We start from the raw sequence: 20,308 nt of genomic DNA, 5'->3' as shown, positions 1-20,308 counted from the left end.
AATTGGTTATTTCTGTTTTAACAGGTGAAGAAAGAAACTGTAACGGTAGATGAAAAAGAGAAAATCAAGAAAGGAATTAGAGATGATATTGAGGAAGAAGATGACGAAGAATCATACTATAGGTAAATGTGTTACTGTGATTGTGTTTCAATATGTTCTGTTAGTTTTGATCCATGTGTTTGTCATGGTTTGAAACCAGCCTTAGATATTTGGTCACCCTTTGGTAACTACTGAATAACATAACATTTAGGTGCACCATAATGCATTTTGCAGGCTTGGTGGCTAAGAGCATTGACTTTTGATCTTGCTACCAAAGTTCCCAAGTTCAAATCTCGGCTTGTACGTTGGTGTTATTTGTGAGTATCCCTTCATTGATTTCGCCTATTTATCATTCATCCTCATTGTTGCAATTAGCCAGAATTAATATCTGAGCATAGAATTGGTTGGGAATAGTGATATATGGATCTACCAGTCTGGATAACCTGGAAAAGTTATGGAAATGACAGGGAAATTTACTGTTTCAATTTATCTGGAGAAAAAATCAACATTTTTGTAGTAGCTTACTAAGAAGTAGGTTTTTGAACAGAGAAAAATAGGACAAGCAAGAAATTTTAAATTCGTTGTGAACAAACTATACTTCAGTTTGATACAGTACTTACAGTAGAAATTGTGTATTAAATACTCTAGAAAAAGGAGACGTGTCGTGAACTATGTTCATGTAGAAATATACTATAGCAAATGGCTGCTGGAATTTACCAATTTCTTGTTGGAAGATTTGACTTGTGTTTGGTAAATATACAAAATATTACTAAATTTTTTGATAACAATGTATTATTATGCTATAGTTGTCATGCTATTTTGTACAAAAAGAATTCTTTGTTAGCCATTAGTCAGTATAAGGCAGGCATTATATAAAAGCCCCTGATACCCTATTCAACAGTCAATTTCTATTCAGTTTCTTTTGTTACACGTGAAGCGAATATTCTAAAAACTTGGTTTAGTGGGATTCTAAGTGTGGTGTTTAGCTAAAATATAGTGACCTTCTTACACATTTTAAAATACATGATTTACGTGAATGGCATGGTTGGAAAATTTTTGGTCTTGGTCTGAAAAAGTCAGGGAATTATGTTTTTTTACAAAATTGTAGACACCCGCATGTTGAATTGGAAGATTACAAACAAATTGCAATTTGATAGCAACAAGTTGGAGATGCAAGACTAGTGTTTGCAGGAAACATATTGATGCATTTCTGCACTCACAATCATGGTGAAACTGGTAGGTTATAAAACTGATTGGCCAAAAAGATATAAACAAAATTACCTATTGTTCAGTATCCAGAAAAAAACAAACGTCCCAGGCTCCTGCATTTAAAGTTTCAAAGATATCATGTGCATTTTCCCCAGTGTTTTATATGTATTAAAATTACCTTGTCACGAAAAATAATAGGTATACACTTGAGGTGACTTACAGAAATGCTCATATTTTGGTTGAAGAGAGCAAGAAAAATTTCAGATCCATTTCTTTGCAAACTAACAATAATTTAATTTAATGGGGTGCCATGATGTTTACCGTTTTCAAACTTTTCTATTTTTGCTGGTTTCAAACCTAGGGCCACATTTGTGAATTGGAAACATTGCTGTGTACAAAGTGGAAAAAGACACACTGATATATATCTACGAGGGCTGATCGAAGAGTGGGACTGATTTTTTTGTGCTGTTTTTGCTCTGGTGGAAGGGTCACATGATATTTTTCAAAGTAGTCCCCCTCAATGTGAGTGCACTTATGACAATGTTTCTGCCAGTCTGCAAACACATGATGTAAGCCATTCTTTGCGAGATCCTTGATAATTGCCTCACAATTCTTCAGCATTGCTTGAGAATTCGCAAAACAATGCCCCCGTAGATTTGACTTAAGTGCAGGGAACAGAAAAATGTCACGGGTCTAGGTCGAGAATATAAGGGGGATGTGGTACACAGGTGATGTTGAATTTTATCAAATATGCCATGACATGTTTTGCCACATGAGGTCGTGCATTGTGTAAACGTCAGGGCTGAGCCAATACGGATGCTGATGTATCGGTATCAGAAAATATCTGTTGGAATTCATCTAGCAATACCAACCGATACTTTTCCGGCATTTTGGTCTTTCACGGGGTTCGCAAAAATGCCACGCGACACTTCCGCAGAGTCTAATTATCCTGGAAATTATGTGAAATTTGAACTTTATTTTTATTTTGCAGCAATTTTACATGAAATTATTTTGAAAATTACGTAACATCTAATTTCTTATTCTGATGTAATTCTTGAATATTCCAAAAGCAAATTTCTTGGTAATTTGAACCATATAATTGCAGGAAAATATTTACACACCAATATTGATCAGTATTTTGAACACATTTTTAATTATTGCAATTTTCAAGTATCTGTATTGGTTGGAATCTGTAAGAGTATCAGTATCAGTTCAAAGTGGTATCGGCTCAGCCCTAGTAAACGTGTTCCTTGGTTGCTGGAAGATTATGCATTGACTGGGCCCCAAAATGAATCCGAGGGGAAAATGTATGACCAAAGAACACCATTCACAAAATTGTACTTGCCTTAGGGTTGTCGTATGTAACAAAATGTAAAAATGACTCCCTCAATTGCAATGTTGAAATACTTTTACACTAACCACCAAGATTTATGCCATACACCTATTGCACCACAAAGCCTAATCTATTCATGAAATTATTAGCTTATTGTTTCATTCAATACTCGTTTATTACAAATATAGGCAGATGTTCTCATTAAAATATTGACACAACAAAATATATTTGTACTTGCTGCTTATGTATCACAGACAATTTATCATGCTAACGATTTTTATATAAAGTAAACCAATAATTGTTTGCACACGTGTACGATCATGACTTGCAACCAATAGTTTCCATTAATTTGAAGATAAAATTACACAAGTATAAATTATCAACGGAACATTTCAAACAATTTAATTCTGCCTTTAATTGCTCAAGGTGAAAATGTGGTATTTACTTTCTCAAGATAAAGCAAGAGAGGAAGTGACAAAATACTCTTGTTAATTTTGCACCGTATACTACAGGATTTTTGTCTGGCTTTTCTTATACATTAACATCTCTCGTCGTTGCGATGAATGTAGCTATATTTGCCTTTTGCCGTATCCTACATATAGCTTCATGAGCATTAAAATTTTACTTTTGGTTGTAAACACAGTTCTATCATCCGCAAACAAACTACGTCCTTTTTGAATGCACTTGGTATTGAACATGACTGGTAATGTTGCATACGAAGGTTTGATTTAATTTTGTCAAGGAAGTTATATATATATATATATATATATATATATATATATATATATATATATATATATATATATATATATATATATATATATATATATATAAATCAAATAAGGTAAAAGGAAACACTCACCGGACAGTAGGAAAATTCAAAATTTTCGCTAATTTATAGCATCATCGGTGTGAGAAGAAACAGAAGACGGAAACGGAACCGATGATGCTATAAATTAGCGAAAATTTTGAATTTTCCTACTGTCCGGTGAGTGTTTCCTTTTACCTTATTTGATTTTTACTTAGCCCTTTTGGCCCTCCTTGCTTTTATCCATATATATATATATATATATATATATATATATATATATATATACACACACACACACACACACACACACACACACACACACACACACACACATGTACGAGGGTCATCCAGAAAATAAAGACTGTTTGGTTATACAAAATGAAAAACACAATATTTATTGGAAATAAGCAATTCTGTTACATACCTGAAGCTTCCTTCACTTCTCTACATAATCAGCTCCTACATTTAAACATTTGTCGTATCTGGGCACGAGCTTCAGAATTCCCATGTTATACTCTTCTGCCGCCAGTTCATTAAGCCAGGTGGTCACTGCATTCTCCAACTCTTCATCACTTCCAAAACGTTTACCGTCCAGAAACTCTTTCAGCTTAGGGAAAAAGTGGAAATCGCTAGGAGCAAGGTCCAGACTATAGGGTGGATGATCAAAAATTTCTCATCCGAATTGATCCAGCAATTCTTGAGTTGCACCAGCAGTGTGAGGGCGGGCATTGTCGTGCAGAAGCACAATTCCTCCAGAAAGCATTCCTCGCCTCCTGTTTTGGATGGCCGTAGTTTTCTTAGTCTCACAATAACGATTTGCATTGATCGTAGTGCCTTTTGGCGGAAATGCGCGAGCGGTCTTTTGTGTGAATGCAGTGACCACCTGGCTTAATGAACTGGCGGCAGAAGTATAACATGGGAATTCTGAAGTACGTGCCCAGATACGTCAAATGTTTAAATGTAGGAGGTGATTATGTAGAGAAGTGAAGGAAGCTTCAGGTATGTAACAGAATTGTTTTTTTTTTTCAATAAATATTGTGTTTTTTATTTTGTATAACCAAACGGTCTTTTTTTTTCTGGATGACCCTCGTATGTTTTGACCACGTCGTAATAAAGGATATGTAAAAGTTCACTATTGCAGCACTTGTTAAGAACACAATCATAACATACCTTGAAACGTGTCTGTTGAGCTCTCAATCCCCATACCATCCACGGGCAACAATTGGTCTACGTGGGATGATCAAATTCACTTTTATGTTTCATCCACGTACATCCTTAGTCTACAATCAGGTACTTGGGCATCTAATTTAGCAACGGGAAGACTGTATTCATAATTGGGAAAAGAGAGACGCGGTAGTATATAAATACGGAGAAACTAGTACTCACTTTTATCCGCGAAGCTTTTTTTTCTTTTTCGATTAATTTCAGTGGTCACTGCCACCATCCTCATTGGAACTTGCTGTACTGTTGCTTCCCAGATAAAAGTGAGTTCTAGTTTCTCCGTATTTAAATACTACCGCGTCTCTCTCTTCCCAATTATGAATACAGAACCTTCGCATGTGAAGGAATTACGGGAATACGAACGGAACGAACGTAAGTTACTTGTGCATCGATTGGACGTAAAATTCTTGAAAGCTTGCAAACGGTGCGATGTTTTAGACCGAGACACACAGTTAACAACAGCGCACCTAGCGGCAGCCAGAGAACTACAAACAAAAGACGCGCACGAATCAACAGTACAGCAAGTTCCAACGAGGATGGTGGCAGTGGCCACTGAAATTAACCGATAAAGACAAAACAGCTTTGCGGATAAAAGTGAGTACTAGTTTCTCTGTATTGATGAAGACTGGATTGTAAAAATGAGTATCTGATACTTTCAAAATCTTTCCGAGGCATATGAAGACTGAATCATGAGTTTAATGCCTTTGTGATTGAAAGCGTATCGTAGAACTATGATGAAAAGTTTAACAGTACGAAGTGCAGCTATGCAAGTTTGAGAGGTAGGAGTGTGAGAAAGAACTGTTGTCGCTCGTCGCGGAGTTGTAAAGTTCTTTGACGGCGATAGAGGGCCTGATCAGGAAATAAATACAGATGTCCTCTATTGGTAGTTTTAGGAACTACCCATGAGGTATAATATGTCAAGGGGGGAAAATTTACAGAGGGAAAGTTTTAAATACAAAGTGTAGCAGCCATGTTAATGGTAATAATAGCTTTTAACGGGAAAAAGGATTGGAATTATCATCCATGTTACAATTGTCATGAAGAAGTCACCGACCATTCAGACAAAGTTGTAGTCGTTTGTTTGCAATGTGCCTCCTCAGTGTCACCAACACTGACGCCGCCATATGAAATTACCAAGATTTCACTCAGTTGACGTAATGCTATCCGCCGATCTTCACTGGCACTCACTGCAGTGTGACAGCAGATGCGGAAACACCAGGCCCACCTTGCTTAACACTTGAAAGTCCTTGAACCACCGAAAGACTGTGACACAAGGTATTGCGTATTCACCTTAAGCTTGGTGCAGGTTTTCATATGTTTCTGTGGCTGTATGCTTTAAGCATCAATAATTTTTCTTGTATGTACGCCTTGCTTGCATCGTAGAAATATTTATCCTGTAGTCTATTGTTATTATAAGCATAAAAACACAGTTTTTCATTGTGACGTTTCATGAGAACACACGCTCCTTTCATCAGACATTTATTTCTAGTTTGATTAAAGATACAGTTATAACAATGGTTAAAAATTTTGAAACCAAAAAGAATCAGTTATACAATGGATGTTGTCAATGTTGCATTGTTGTAATATAGTAACTTAACTGTGAAAAACAGTCTATTTTAATTTTATTTCAGAAAAAAAAATTGATCACTTTTTTTATTATTATTATTTAAAAATTATGAATCCCAAATATCATCAGGCAATTCAAAATCACCATTGCTTTAACAGATTTTCTTGATGTTTTCCGTTACATTAAATTTTAAAGATGGTGGCTTACTCTAGTTGTGAAAAAGAAAATGCAACGCGAAACATCAAGAAAATCTGTGAAAGCAATGATGATTTTGAATTGCCATAATTTTTAAATAATAATATTAAAAGAAGTCATCGAAAATTTTTATCTGAAAAAAAAAAATAAAACTGACTGTTTTTCACAGTTAAGTTGCTATATTACAACAATGTAACATTGACAACATCCATTGTATAACTGATTCTTTTTGGTTTTAAAACTTTTAACCAATGTTATAACTGTATCTTTAATCAAACTAGAAATAAATGTCTGATGAAAGGAGCGTGTGTTCTCCTGAAACGTCACAACGAAAGACTGTTTATGCTTTTAATAACTGTAGACTACAGGAGAAATAATTTAAACAACAAATTTATGCTAAATGCATGCAGTGCCTAGAACAAAGAGCGTTGCTGCCAAAGAATGGATCCGATGAAGCTGCCATGTAAAGGTATTACGTATGAAACCCATCTTGCCCAATATTCACATTACAAACAGGTAACGACGATACATGGTGCTGTGCAAAAAAAATCAGTCTCACTCTTTGTTGATCAGCCCTCGTAAATACAAAGGAACTCTGATTTTACGTTCCCGAATTTTATATTTTCCTGCTTTATACATTCATTCTTGATGGTCCCAACATAGCCAAATATAAAATTTTCCTGCATTTAATATTTTCCTGCATTTTAAGTTTTTCAGGTCAGTCCCCTGAAAAACCTAATGTCAAGGTTCCACTGTATTCAGAACAATAAATCACAATCAATAAAATACCGAAATTCATACTGACACATCTTGTACCTCTCCATCCTTCCTGTTCTTTATGAAGCATCCAAAGATTGGTGAGATATTGGAATTTTAAATTTATTTTATTGATGTGCTGTTCTTTTTACATTCATTGACTAAACATAAGGAAAAGCATAAATGAAAATTATTTGTGTTATTATTAGAGTCTGTGTCGCACTTTAAAGTGGGCATAGCCAGGATTTATTTCAATGCACAAGAAAATGCTCTATAAAAATGCCTAAACCCTTCAAAAATATTATCTTTTACTCACAATCTTGTGTGCTATTTTTTCCAGTGTTGCTCTGCAGTTTGTCAAAGCAAAGTGGCTCCCGATTGTTACTTGATACCCCAGCTTTCAAAGATCTAGGCTGGTTTGACCTTTGAACATGCTGTTGCTTCCACACTCTTACAGCACTCTGCAAAATAGTGCATTCAAGAGAACCCCCTTACCTACTTTCAAGATTTCAACTCCTAAGTGGCACATAGTGGTTCGGATCCCACTTTAAACTGTAGGTCCAGTCCCAGTTAGCCTTTCTGTGCATAAAGTGGACTTAAAACACCAAGTCAATCAATCAATCAATCAACCCCTAAGCGCAGCACACACCTTTGCTACCTGTTCGCGAAACAACTCCTTGCTCACAATTCCCTCCCACAAGACAGTGTTTTACGGAAATTCCTTCATGGTTACTGCCACCAGAGCGTAGAACGACCTCCCTAATGACATAACAAACTCTTCTTCTCTCGACCAATTCAAATCAAAATTAAGAAATTATCTTCTGGAGGCAACTTACCAGTACTGAAAAATAAGGAAAGACAATAAAATGAAACCTTTCTTGATGTAAATTTGTAGGACAAACACCGACTGACTTTTCTGTATTTTAAGTATTTTTGTTGTGTGTGTGTGTTCATGCTGTACATGCTTTTTTTTATGTTTCTTGCAGTATATATGTGTATTTTTGTGTTTTTTAAAATTTTCTTTGGTATTTTGATGTTTTATATTTCGCAAACTGTTAGATATTCAACTCAATTTGTAAAATGTAAAGTAGAGATGGTTAGGTGTAAGAAGCAGCTTGTGCCTTAACTTCGCCATCCAAGAGAATAAATAAATAAATAAATAAATACTTATAATATGCACTGTATCATGTGCTGTGTGTGAACCATATTAAACACACATAACCCTGCTTGCAGGTACATGGAAGAAAATCCTAAAGCAGGTGTAGTGGATGAAGAATCTGATCTGGAAATAGAATATGATGAAGATGGAAACCCCATAGCACCTAAGAAGTCAAAGGTACAAAAGTCTTTAAGTTTATCTATTAGAATTTACAATACATATTTATGTGTATCTTTCCTACAGTATTTTTTTTTTCTAAGGTTCAACATCAAAGTTAAATTGGATATAAAATCCGTGAGAGTTTATCATGTAATAACTAAAAAGACAGCCTGCAAATTTACCTCAATAATTTACATAATAAAAGTGAGAATGTTTAGAATACATATTTGATGGAATTTGCATCATACTTTCCTTCTGAATTCAAGGAGAATTATTATAAACACTTTGTACAAACAGCATTAAAATCACAACATACAATAATTCTATAGTTATTCATGATTTAAGATTGATTCAATAAGGACTGATGCAAGAGAGTACAGTGAAAAATGTGCTTTGTGCTACAAGTAATGTCTGCAGTCATCCAAGTGATTTGAATATCAGACATAAAGTTTCCCCCCTTCTCTCTGCTAGTTTCATCATACATATCATACTAGCAAAGAGTAGTGATGATACCGTAGGGGGCATGGAGAAAGCTAACCCCCCCTTCAAATGAGAAAAAGGCAAAGGTACAGTTCCCCATGCACTTTGCACCATGCCGTGATGCATATAAAGGGGATGTAGGACATCATGTGATCAGCACCATGCTTGGGCAGCCTTTCCCCACCAAGGTTGCCCCCAGGTACAAAATTATTTTCGGCTGGGTGAGCTCCAGAGCCACTTTATGTGGTAGCTTAGATCACCCGCATTCTGATGGCATTTAGATGCGCACTTTATTTGGCTGCTCTCAGAAAATATTGCCGCACCCCTCGTTTATTCACACATTTTTCCTGACCCCGTCACTTTATAGCACATGAGTCACGTAATATGCATAGAGAAACACGTAGAATAATACATTTATCCAAACTTCGCCCCCGCCCGTCCCCCACACAATTGATTTGACAAGAATATTTTTACGTCAGTCTGCTCATAGGAAAAAAAATCACTTTAGCTTGTGCGTTTTCAGCTTCATTCTGATAATCAAATTATATAGCATTAGTGTAAAAACCTCAGAAAGTATTGCTGCACCCCTCGTTTATTCACACATTTTTCCTGGCCCCGTCACTTTATAGCACAGGAGTCACGTAATATGCATAGAGAAACATTCTCTGCCTCACGTAGAATAATAGATTTATCCAAACTTTGCCACCCGCCCATCCCTCACACAATTGATTTGACAAGAATATTTTTACATCAGTCTGCTCATTGGAAAAAATCACTTTAGCTTGTGCGTTTTCAGCTTCATTCTGATAACCAAATTATATAGCGTTAGTGAAAAAACCTCAGAAAATATTGCTGCACCCCTCGTTTATTCACACATTTTTCCTAGCCCCGTCACTTTATAGCACACAAGTCACGTAATATGCATAGAGAAACATTCTCTACCTCACGTAGAATAATACATTTATCCAAACTTTGCCCCCCGCCCGTCCCCCACACAATTAATTTGACAAGAATATTTTTACGTCAGTCTGCTCATAGAAAAAAAAATCACTTTAGCTTGTGCGTTTTCAGCTTCATTCTGATAACCAAATTATATAGCGTTAGTGAAAAAACCTCAGATTAGAAATAATCGAACTAAGCCAGCAACAGGTTAAGTTTGCAGCAGGTTTTATGTATCAATCCACTCTAAAACAGCACTCAGCCTCCCCGTGCCAGTCTCACCTTAACCGCCGAGGTATTCATATCACAGACAGTGAGAAAATCTGCAGTATTGAAGCGGAACTATTTTCTGTGTGCACGTTTGGGTCTATATATGCGAAAAGTTGCTGCAAGGTTAACCTGTCGCGAGGCTTAGATCCAATCGTATTTCCTTAGGAATCGAAACGACTTTCCATTGAAGAGAAAGTGCAGTTGTTATCAGGTATGGCAAATCCTTATTTTCCATTTCCAACGCTGTAAACAAGAAGAAAGGGAAAAAATTACAAACATGAAACAAGCTCCCTCCCCTCTTTTTTTCGTTCCCGTCAACTAGGAAGGATTCCCTAAATGAGTGGGCAACGAGTCCCGTTGTCAATTTTCCACTTGCGTTTTTGTGGAGGGGAAGGGTGAACAAAGACACCTCAGTCACGCACATGTCCAAACTCTAGGGATGGCAGCATTTAGGTAGAATCGGTTTGGCAGTAGTGCACTTGTTGTCTGATCCTTAGGCAAAAGGATCGGCCCATTTATTCTTCACAGGGCCTACAAGAAGTGTCGTTGTCCCTTCCTGTCTTTCAAGGAATGTGCGACAAATGCAAGTTGTCCACAGACCATGCCTCTTCGTTCCTTTCCTCCCTCCACTCGCATGAAAGCCTAACATCTGGAAGTTCAAGGATGCGTGGTGAATGAAACAGCTGCAAAAGCAAGAAAAAGCAGGGAGAAGTCGTGGTCAACAAAACAGGTTTCTGCCAAATTTTAAAATATCGTCACAGCTCGGAAAATGTATAAGCGGGAAACGGGAGTTAGAGTGAACGTAAGATCGAGGTGAATGTCCTATTATTTAATGCGGCCTTTTGCCGGGGCCTGACTGGATGAACGTATTAAGTGGGAAAACGTATAATGCGGGAACGTAATATCGGGGTTTCACTGTATTTCAATAGAAAATACAATGAAACCCTAGTTTTATGTCCCCACTTTTTACATTTCCTGTGTGTCCCAATAAGGCAAAACATTTAGTCTTAATCCCCTTAAAAGACATAATCAATGTATCATTGTGTATTGTATTATGATAATAAATCTGTTCATCTTTGTGAGTAATGGTTATTTTTATTTTATCATACACATCTGTAACAGATATTTGGTTATATGAAGTTTACTTTCAAAGAAAACAACATGTTCTAACACAGACAACTCTTTTATTTTCAGGAGATAGATCCATTACCACCGATCGATCATTCTACAATTGAGTACACTGAGTTTGAAAAGAATTTCTACAATGTTCACGAGGAGATTCAGTCGTTAACACAGAACCAAGTTGATGAACTTAGACAGAAACTTGGTGTCAAGGTAAGAATCTATTCCACTACTGATGAGGTAGATCAGTTCAACCCGGTGAAGGCAATAGTGGTTCGAATCTCAATTGAAACTGTAGGTCCAGTCACAATTAGTTACCCTTACTGTGTACAAAGTTGACTTAAAAACAAACTCAAGAAAACTCATGACTCCTGGAGAGTCATATATTTATTAATACTTGTACAGAATTATTTACTTTTGCTATTTCTACAAAGAATGCTTGGGAATAAATGATTATGGAAATTTGTTTTGCATCATCACACACAGAAGGTGAATCGGTTCATTTACTGGAAACTTCCTTCTATTTATTCTTTACATTGATAAATAAGTGAAAATAGAATTTATGAGCTGTTAAGTTATTTGTATAATTTATTTTTTCACAATCTATGACAGAGCACAAACATTTTTTTCCTAATTAGTGTGGCCTGTAAGAGTACTGCTTGCTTTACATGTTTAGAAAAAACACTCCTGTTGCAAAATATTTCCGAAGAAGTGAGTAACTTATTTACGTAGAATGGTGTGCAAAGGCTATTTGGGAAAAGTTTGATTAATCATCATTAGATATATATATGAATCACTGAAGTTAAATTGAATAAAATAAAATTTCAAAAACAGAGGGAAAAGAGGCAATGGCCAGACGTGCAGGGGGTCTCAGAGTGCAGTGCCTGGTGTGACTACAACAGTTACATCACCAACTGACTAGCCTTGTATGTATAAATCTGTTTTGGCACATTTTATAGAAAAACTAACAACACAGTTCTTTTGTGGTTTTAAAACATACTTCTACCTATGTGCCATGCATGTATCTAAAGTTCTTCACAGTTGTCCATGTTACCACATTCAATCCTGTTGATTCTGTTCACTCCAGATGATGCTGACACTGTTCTAAGTTTCAATCCTTTTTTACGTGTTTAACTAGGTTGTTTCAAATCCTTGTGATTTTACATGAAGAATCATTTACTGTTTCTGGAGGAGCATTGTTTATTTATTGAAACATTGGGTGACTACAAAACACAGCACTATAAGGTACAATGTTTAAATTTCAAGTTGTCTTTTCAACAAATTTAAATTAATAAAATACTTTGCATGGAACTTCTAATAGGTGACTGGAGCTCTTCCCCCACATCCTGTGACAAGTTTTGCTCACTTTGGCTTTGATGAGCCCTTAATAAAGGCTGTGAGGAAGTCTGAGTACACACAACCAACACCTATACAGGCTCAAGCAGTTCCTGCAGCCCTTGGTGGAAGGGACATCATAGGTAAGTTTATCATGTTGAACTAGGTTTTCATATATTAGGTAATAATATACTTTAGGGCTAGATTGTCACAGATGTATAGTATCAGCAGATTCTGGTGTTATGAGAAATTATAATTTGAATGTAATTGCCAATATAGCCAATGCAATGATGTAGTGTGTTTGTCTCCTATGATATGCATTTTGCAAGATTCAAAATTTTTATCAAGTCTGCACCAAAATTGTGTGGTAAAAATGGATTTCGTGATTAGATGACTGTTTAATATTCTGATTGTGTCCTAAACAAACCTATCATTACATTTGTACCAAAGCTCTGGTAGACTTGAGAGTGCATACCTGTATTTGAACATTTTATAATTACGGATAAGGCATAACTTACACCACATGCCATCATTTCACTAGATAAAAGAAGTCCAGCTTGGCATGTACTTAATTTCACCAGGTTGAAGTTGACTACACTTTTTACTCAAACAACATAACTTAAATTTGGCCACCGAACCATGAAATAAAACCTGTTGTATATTAAACACAGTTAAGAAGGAAGGGATAACTCCACTACAAACTTTGGAATATACTCTTGTATCTGCAGCTGTGGTAAGCAATACATAGGACAAACCAAGAGAAACATTTGCACGAGAATTCAGTAATATAAACGGGATATTAAAGGAAACAAACAAAAATTAGGTTTATCAAAGCATTTATTTGAATTAAAAACTTAGACTTAGAGAAACCAAATTTATCGAAAGTGCAAGAGGGCAAATTGAACTCAATGTAAGACTGTCATTTACCATCGTAGAACCTTAAATGAGCATACAGGATGGCAATTATTATTGGAAAGTACTACCAACAAAAGAATACAGTGTTTCTGTATGGAATCCAGATGAACAAATGACAGCCATTTCATAATTGACAAATGGCTAACAGGAAGTTCTGCCATCACTTCCTGACAGCCGGGCAGCCATGTTGGATGAGAGTCAGTTGCCAGCATGAGTTGGAGTTGGAAGCAGTGACACAGGACACTCAGCTCTCTTTTATACAGTTAATTTTAACTAGGGCCAAGCCGATACCGATACTTGTATAATTCCAGTTTAAAATAACAAAGGCTAGTTACCGAGTCATAAAGCTCATCAGATCACATTCTATTAATGACATTTAAAAACTTCCAAATTATTCTCATGTCGCATTATAGCACTTTAAAATGCCTTGTGATATTTTATGTGAACTACTTTCTACCCCCACAGGATGCAAAAAGAAGAAGAAGAAGTTTCTGAAATGTTGCAGTTACAGAGAAAAATCTGTGGATTACTATAAGTATCCCTGCTTCATTTCATGACCCCCGATTTCATGTAAACAACATTCTTGTTACTTGGATTAATCTGAAGAGTGAGGAAAACGACTTAAAACTATAAACAAATGCAGACATTGTAGATTAAGTACACACAGGAGATGTAAAAAAAAAAAAAAAAGGTAAAGTGCTCCCCTGTGCATAGCACCACGCCATGAAGGCGTATAGGGGGTGTGGGGGTAACGCCCCACACTTTCTTGATCCGGTCATGAGTGGGGGTGATGTGATCAGCATCACGCCCCTGACCGCCTTTACCCCCCAGGGTTTCCCCCAGGTACCCATGTTATTCCACGCTGGGTGGGCGCCGGGGCCGCTTCCATCGTTAGAAAAGTTCCCGGATTTGAACCGGCCGGGGATCGAACCCGGGACCTTTAGCATGGTAGTCAGACGCGTTACCGACTGAGCCACCGCGGCCACAGGAGATGTACTACATTTAAATTTTCAACGAAAAATTCAGGTTCGACCAGGACACGAACCTGGGTGGTTAGAGCAATGGCACGGTATGCCAGAGACCCGGATTCATGTCCTGGTCGAGCCTGCATTTTTCGCTGAAAATTTCTACGTAAAATGCAGACATTTTTATTAGTGCTCATTTGGCCCGGTTCTGCATATGCTCTGCTGTCCATTATTCTCTGTCATTTGCAATAAAAGCAAGTCACTGTAGTGTCGGTATCGACCAGCGGTCACACATAAGGGTAGAGCACAAGACGAACACAGCCCTCCCTCCCACAGCGACATTCATCCCTTTCCCAAGAACTCTGGAATGAGCCTAACATGATAATAATGCTGGTTTTAAAAACATCCATGTTCTTACCCATGAGTTTGTGAGCAAGAATTGGCAATGAATGGTTTCTTTTATTTCCACATAGCTTTGACCACCAATTTTTTTTTCACAACACGTTCACTTTAGTCCTGCCGTTAGTTTTGACATCTGCTTCCCAGAAGGATGCAGCATATCTCGGAAATGTACATGTAATACCTGAGGGACCCCAACGGAAGGGTGAATGGACCTTTGAAAAGGACAAATCTTGACAAATGAGTTGTTTCTCTTGGCGGCTCTAGTCACTCAAAAACCTTGGTATCTGCGATGAAAATTCAACCGATACTTACCGATACCGATGTATCGGTATCGGCTCAGCCCTAATTTTAACCAAACTTACCTTCCCCAGGTTTTAACTTTGACTATTTTTGTCTTATCTCCTGATGAAGCCACATGATGTGGTGAAAACTTGAGTGAAAAGTAAATACATGCCAAGCTGGACTTAATCTACCTACATTTATAATTATTTAAAAAAAAATTAAATTGGCACAATGTTCTAGTATTAAGAATATATACAGGGTGTCATTTTAATGGCGCCCACGGACCACAGATTCGAATAGAGGACATCAAAACAAACAACTTTTCCCAGTAACATTTTTCTCGTTGGTGCATCGATTCGACGCTACAGCCGTTCAAAAAATACCGTTTTGCCGCCTGAATGCTGGCAACCCAACACAACCTTTTATAGTACCTGTGACGTCATATCTGCGGCGAAACAGCGCACGGTAGGGTTGCAAGGAACACACAAATTTTGTGAAAAATGACAAACTACCAACCGCTGTAAAACGAAGCGAGAAACGCGTCCAGCAGACCGAACATCATAGCCTACCAGCCAGAAGATCAGCAGTCATCTCAGGGGAAGGGGGAAGTGAACCAGTGATATGAGAAATGGTAAAAAACGTATTCAAAATGAAATGTCAATGTTGGATTTTGTCTCAGCCTACATCTAAAATATCAACAACAATAAATTTTATTGGACTTACAGCTTACACGTGGCTGTTTACGCCCAACTACATGTCAAATATTTGCAAATTTCGTTGCAAGGTTGATATCTACAGGTTTCTGTCCAAATGCTTTGCGGTACTTTTGTGCTGATAACGGAAGTATCCGAGGTTCACGTTGTTACATTACGGCTAAAACACGTACAACCACAGTAACAACGTAATGATGAATCAGTAACGAATATACTGCTCTGTTCACATTTGCAAACTATTACATGTGTATCCGGTGCATAGATAAACACATAGTCGTCTCAGAGCTTGTATTACTACTAGTTATATCCCTGTATTTTCAATCATTTTTGCCACTTGCCTCATAATGCTCTGAATATACATTATATTATGTGTTGCTTACCTTTGGAATTTTGAGTTCTTTCATTTCTATTTTGTCATCTGTTCAGTGTGTCACAGACAATTACCATCAGAAGGACGAAGTGGATATTGTAGATGCCAACTTGGTAACTAGATTTACAAATATTTGACATGTAAGCTGAGACAAAATTCGATATGACCACTTCCACTTGAATTCTATTTTCTTTCTACTATTTTTCGTATCGTTTGTTTACTTCCTGTTAGGTTACAGAACGTGTTTTCTTGTTTTGTTTTACGGTACATAATGTGGCTGATTGTAGCTATGTCATTTTTCACAGAGTATGTGTGTTCCTGGCAACCCTGGAACGCATCGCTTCACGATGGGATATGACGTCACCAATGCAATCAAATGTTGTGTGTGGTGGCCAGCATTCAGGTGGCAAAACGGGCTTTTTTGAACGACTGTAGCGCCGGCACAACGCACCAACGAGAAAAATGTTACTGAGAAAAGTTGTTTGTTTCGATGTCCTCTATACGTTTCCGTGGTCCGTGGGCGCCATTAAAATGACACCCTGTATATCAATTCAAAGTGGTAATTGCTCAGCCCTAACTAAAATTAACATCAGCACATCTCTAATGGAACACATTTGCTATGTTAACATTGTGAAACTACACAGAAATAGTTGTGTGCATATGATATCATCTGAACAAAACTGAGCAAGTTATCATCTCCGCATGACTGTTGTGTTTCGTTCCTTCGCTCCTCAACACCGGGTAAACAAATTCATGACATTGATCTCAAAAGGAATGAGATGTAGTGAATTTTAATTTTGTGTTTTCACCTGAAAACCATACAAGAAAAATGGATCAGAACAAACAGTGACTGAGAACAATGACGATATAAAATGACCCACAACAGTGGTGTAATAGGAGAAACATATGATGAATTAATCAACCAATATGTTCCAAACTAAAGATTAAAATTATTTCTCTTGTAGTTTAAGGTTGTTACAAGCATATAAATGCAATTTTTGTTGTAATGTTCTGGGAGAACACACACTTCCTTCATCAGACATTATTTTTAGTGTGATTAATGTTACAATTATAACAATGGAATAAATTTAACTAACCAAAAAGAAGCAGTTATGTAACATTGTTGACAAGATTCATTATATAACTGCTTTTGTTTTGTTAAATTTATTTCTTTATTATAACTAGGTCTTGGAAGTTGAAGACCTATAAATTGCCAAAAAAAAATACCTATAAAAAGACGTAAAAATATCAAAAAAGGACCTAAAAACGGAAAAAAGGACGTATAAGTGTGATCCAAATTAATTAATAACTTCAGTTTTAATTACATATTTCATGTATTTGGTCGTATACACCATGCTGAAAGCTTCAAAACAAGAGAAAGTTGCCACTTACAGCGCGACCTTCCAGACAAGTTCCGGTTAAAGGACCTTGTACCGTACCTGCTTCAGTCGTCCAGTGTTTTTCTCTCGTTTCAGGGATGGTTCAAATATTTTTTTTATTATTTATTTATTTACTATAGAACGGATATTTAAGAGGTGATGGTGATGATCTGATGATGATTTGAATTGAGAATGGGCAGTAAACACGTAGTCGAAAGAAGGTGAAGTTGCAAAATAAAGCTGTTAAGACCTTTAAAAAGGCTACAAAAGGACCAATAAGCCAAAAACTGCCGATAAAGGCAAAAAAGGACAAATAAAACCCACCTTTTTCTGGCCTACAATGACCCAAAATGAACATATATTATGTTGGGCCTCATCTTCGGACACTACGAAAAAAAAAAAAGGATATTTCGTCAACTTCCGAGCCCTAATTATAACTGTAACATTAATCAAACTTAAAAATAAATGCCTGATGAAGGGATCATGTGTTCTGAAACGTTACAACAAAATTTGTTTATATGCTTGTACCAACCACAGAAATAATTCTACAATGCAAGCAACATGTACACATACAAGAAAAGTTAAAGAGTACAATATAACATATTTCCTGCTGAGATCGGTTTTGAGTTTTGAGAATGAGTTTTGTTTACGCAAAATATTTTTTGTGCAGTGGTAGGAGGAATACACACCTCTGTGGTTCTACTTGTAATTTTTAATTTTTTTATTTGCCTTGGGATGCCACTGTTAAGTATCCAAAGTTTTCTAATATATTACCAAATTTAAGCAAAAAATCCAAGCTCAGCCAGACTCAAATCCAAATCCAGGTCAATGGCACACTCTGCCATTGCTATACCAATTACCAAGCCAGCCCTGGTTTCACCTGAATTTTTAGTTCTACTGTTCTACCTGTTTGTAAATGTCTCTGTCAGTGATACTGCAGCTGGATCTGTTGCCTTTGAAACTGATGACGATGATGATGCTTAGCCACTCCCAGTATAGAGATGTATATTACCTTATTATTTGGTACACATGGTAGGTGTATCTTGTAGTAATTTAAGCAAAAAATTTTGGTTCAACCAGGACTCAAACCCAAGTCTCTGGCATACCGTGTCATTTTTATACCAATTTAGCTACTGAACTTGCCCTGGTTCCACCTGATTTTTTGTTTCCAAAGTTTTACCTGCGTGGAATTGTCCTCTTTGTGTGAAAAAGAATATATGTGATTTTCAAAATATTTTTGTCCATTTGATACAGTGGAAGTATTGAGTATACACACATTTAGGAAAATTTTTCCAAGGTGGAAGGGAGTGGAGGAAGGAAACGCAACAGTCATGTGTGAATAAGAACTGGCTCAGTATTGTTGAAATGACATTGTATGCACCGGTAGGAAGATTTACCTGGAGCATTCTTCAGGATGTTGCTAATCATCAATTTGAACCCTTTAAGAATTTTACCTTTCCCTCCATTTTCAACCCATTTGCAGAGTCATTTTGAACGTTTTAAACTCCTTGAAAAATTCATGAGGATCCTTGGTACATCTTATTGTGGAACAGTGGTTATTTGGAGACTTAGGAAAGTGTTAAACAAGGTTCATGATAAAGGAAATAGATTATTGGAACATAAGAGGTTCAGGATTGTTTAGAATTTGAGTTGAAGGACCGTTAAGTATATTAAAATGTGAGCATATCAATTTGTATGGTGCCATGGTTCCACAGTCCATGAATTTTAAGTTTTCATGCATAATTGATCACTCCTTTCTTGTCTCAATAAGCCAATATGTTATAAGGATTTCTTTGATGACAAATTTCCTCTATTAAATAGGAAAAGAGCTTCCGTAGGGTTTGTGGTAGCAATCACTGTTATGTAGAAGGTATGTTTTTATAATTAATTTTCAAAGAGTTTTGTTTATTTTACTTTAATTTTCATGGGCTTTTCTCACCTTTTATTTTCTACACCTTTATTCACCTTCACTAAAGTCAACCTTGCTTCCATTTAGTACACCTCGGTAACTGCAATTTTGCAGGCCAATGACACACTGGAACCTCCCCATCATTGTGATTAGCCAAAAGTAACTGAAATGTGACATTAAATAAACTAAACCTGTTTTGTGTGCTATCATTTTTTATTATTTTTGTTTCAATTCTTAATTGTTTAGTAATGCATCACACCTTTTTACTTTCTCATAAATTTGTACAATGATTGTATACAATGATTATGTTTGTGATGTTTCAGGCATTGCTAAGACTGGAAGTGGCAAGACTGCTGCTTTTATTTGGCCCATGCTCGTTCACATCATGGACCAGAAAGAGCTTCAACCAGGAGATGGCCCAATTGGTCTTATTTTAGCCCCCACGAGGGAGTTGTCGCAACAGGTAATTTCAAAACAGAAGCCTTATCCTTAAAATGATTTTATACATTTAAGAATTTAAGAACAATAGCCATGTTATGAAATATTCTCTGAAATATATATGTGTTGTTATTAAATATGCACCAGTACTGTTTCCATACTAATATTTTAGGCAGTGACTACATGGGCTGTTGTAAACCTATTGTTTAACACCCAGTAGTGTGCTGGTTAAGCATTTTTAAAAGGAATGCAAGTTTCCATAGTTTGGCTTCCATATTAAATTGGAAGTCCAGCTGAGATTAGCCTGTGTGCATATGAATTTTGTATACACTATAAGTGT

General features: G+C 36.6%; 1 protein-coding gene across 1 annotated transcript in view; it reads left to right on the top strand.

Moving 5' to 3' along the window:
- Window positions 1–20,308, top strand: part of LOC145986495 (ATP-dependent RNA helicase DDX42) — a 53,770-nt gene that overhangs the window by 8,094 nt on the left and 25,368 nt on the right. The window contains exons 4-8 of the mRNA XM_083120571.1: window positions 25–122; window positions 8,365–8,467; window positions 11,333–11,473; window positions 12,582–12,738; window positions 19,854–19,993. Coding sequence (XP_082976697.1) covers window positions 25–122; window positions 8,365–8,467; window positions 11,333–11,473; window positions 12,582–12,738; window positions 19,854–19,993 — 639 coding nt within the window. The remainder of the gene's footprint in view (window positions 1–24; window positions 123–8,364; window positions 8,468–11,332; window positions 11,474–12,581; window positions 12,739–19,853; window positions 19,994–20,308) is intronic.

The sequence above is a fragment of the Lepisma saccharinum genome, chromosome 4 (genome assembly GCF_977018435.1).
Source record: "Lepisma saccharinum chromosome 4, izLepSacc3.1, whole genome shotgun sequence".
Taxonomy (NCBI): Eukaryota; Metazoa; Arthropoda; class Insecta; order Zygentoma; family Lepismatidae; genus Lepisma; species Lepisma saccharinum.
Note: the sequence above shows the minus strand (reverse complement) of the source record. Positions and strands in the feature narration are given on the sequence as shown.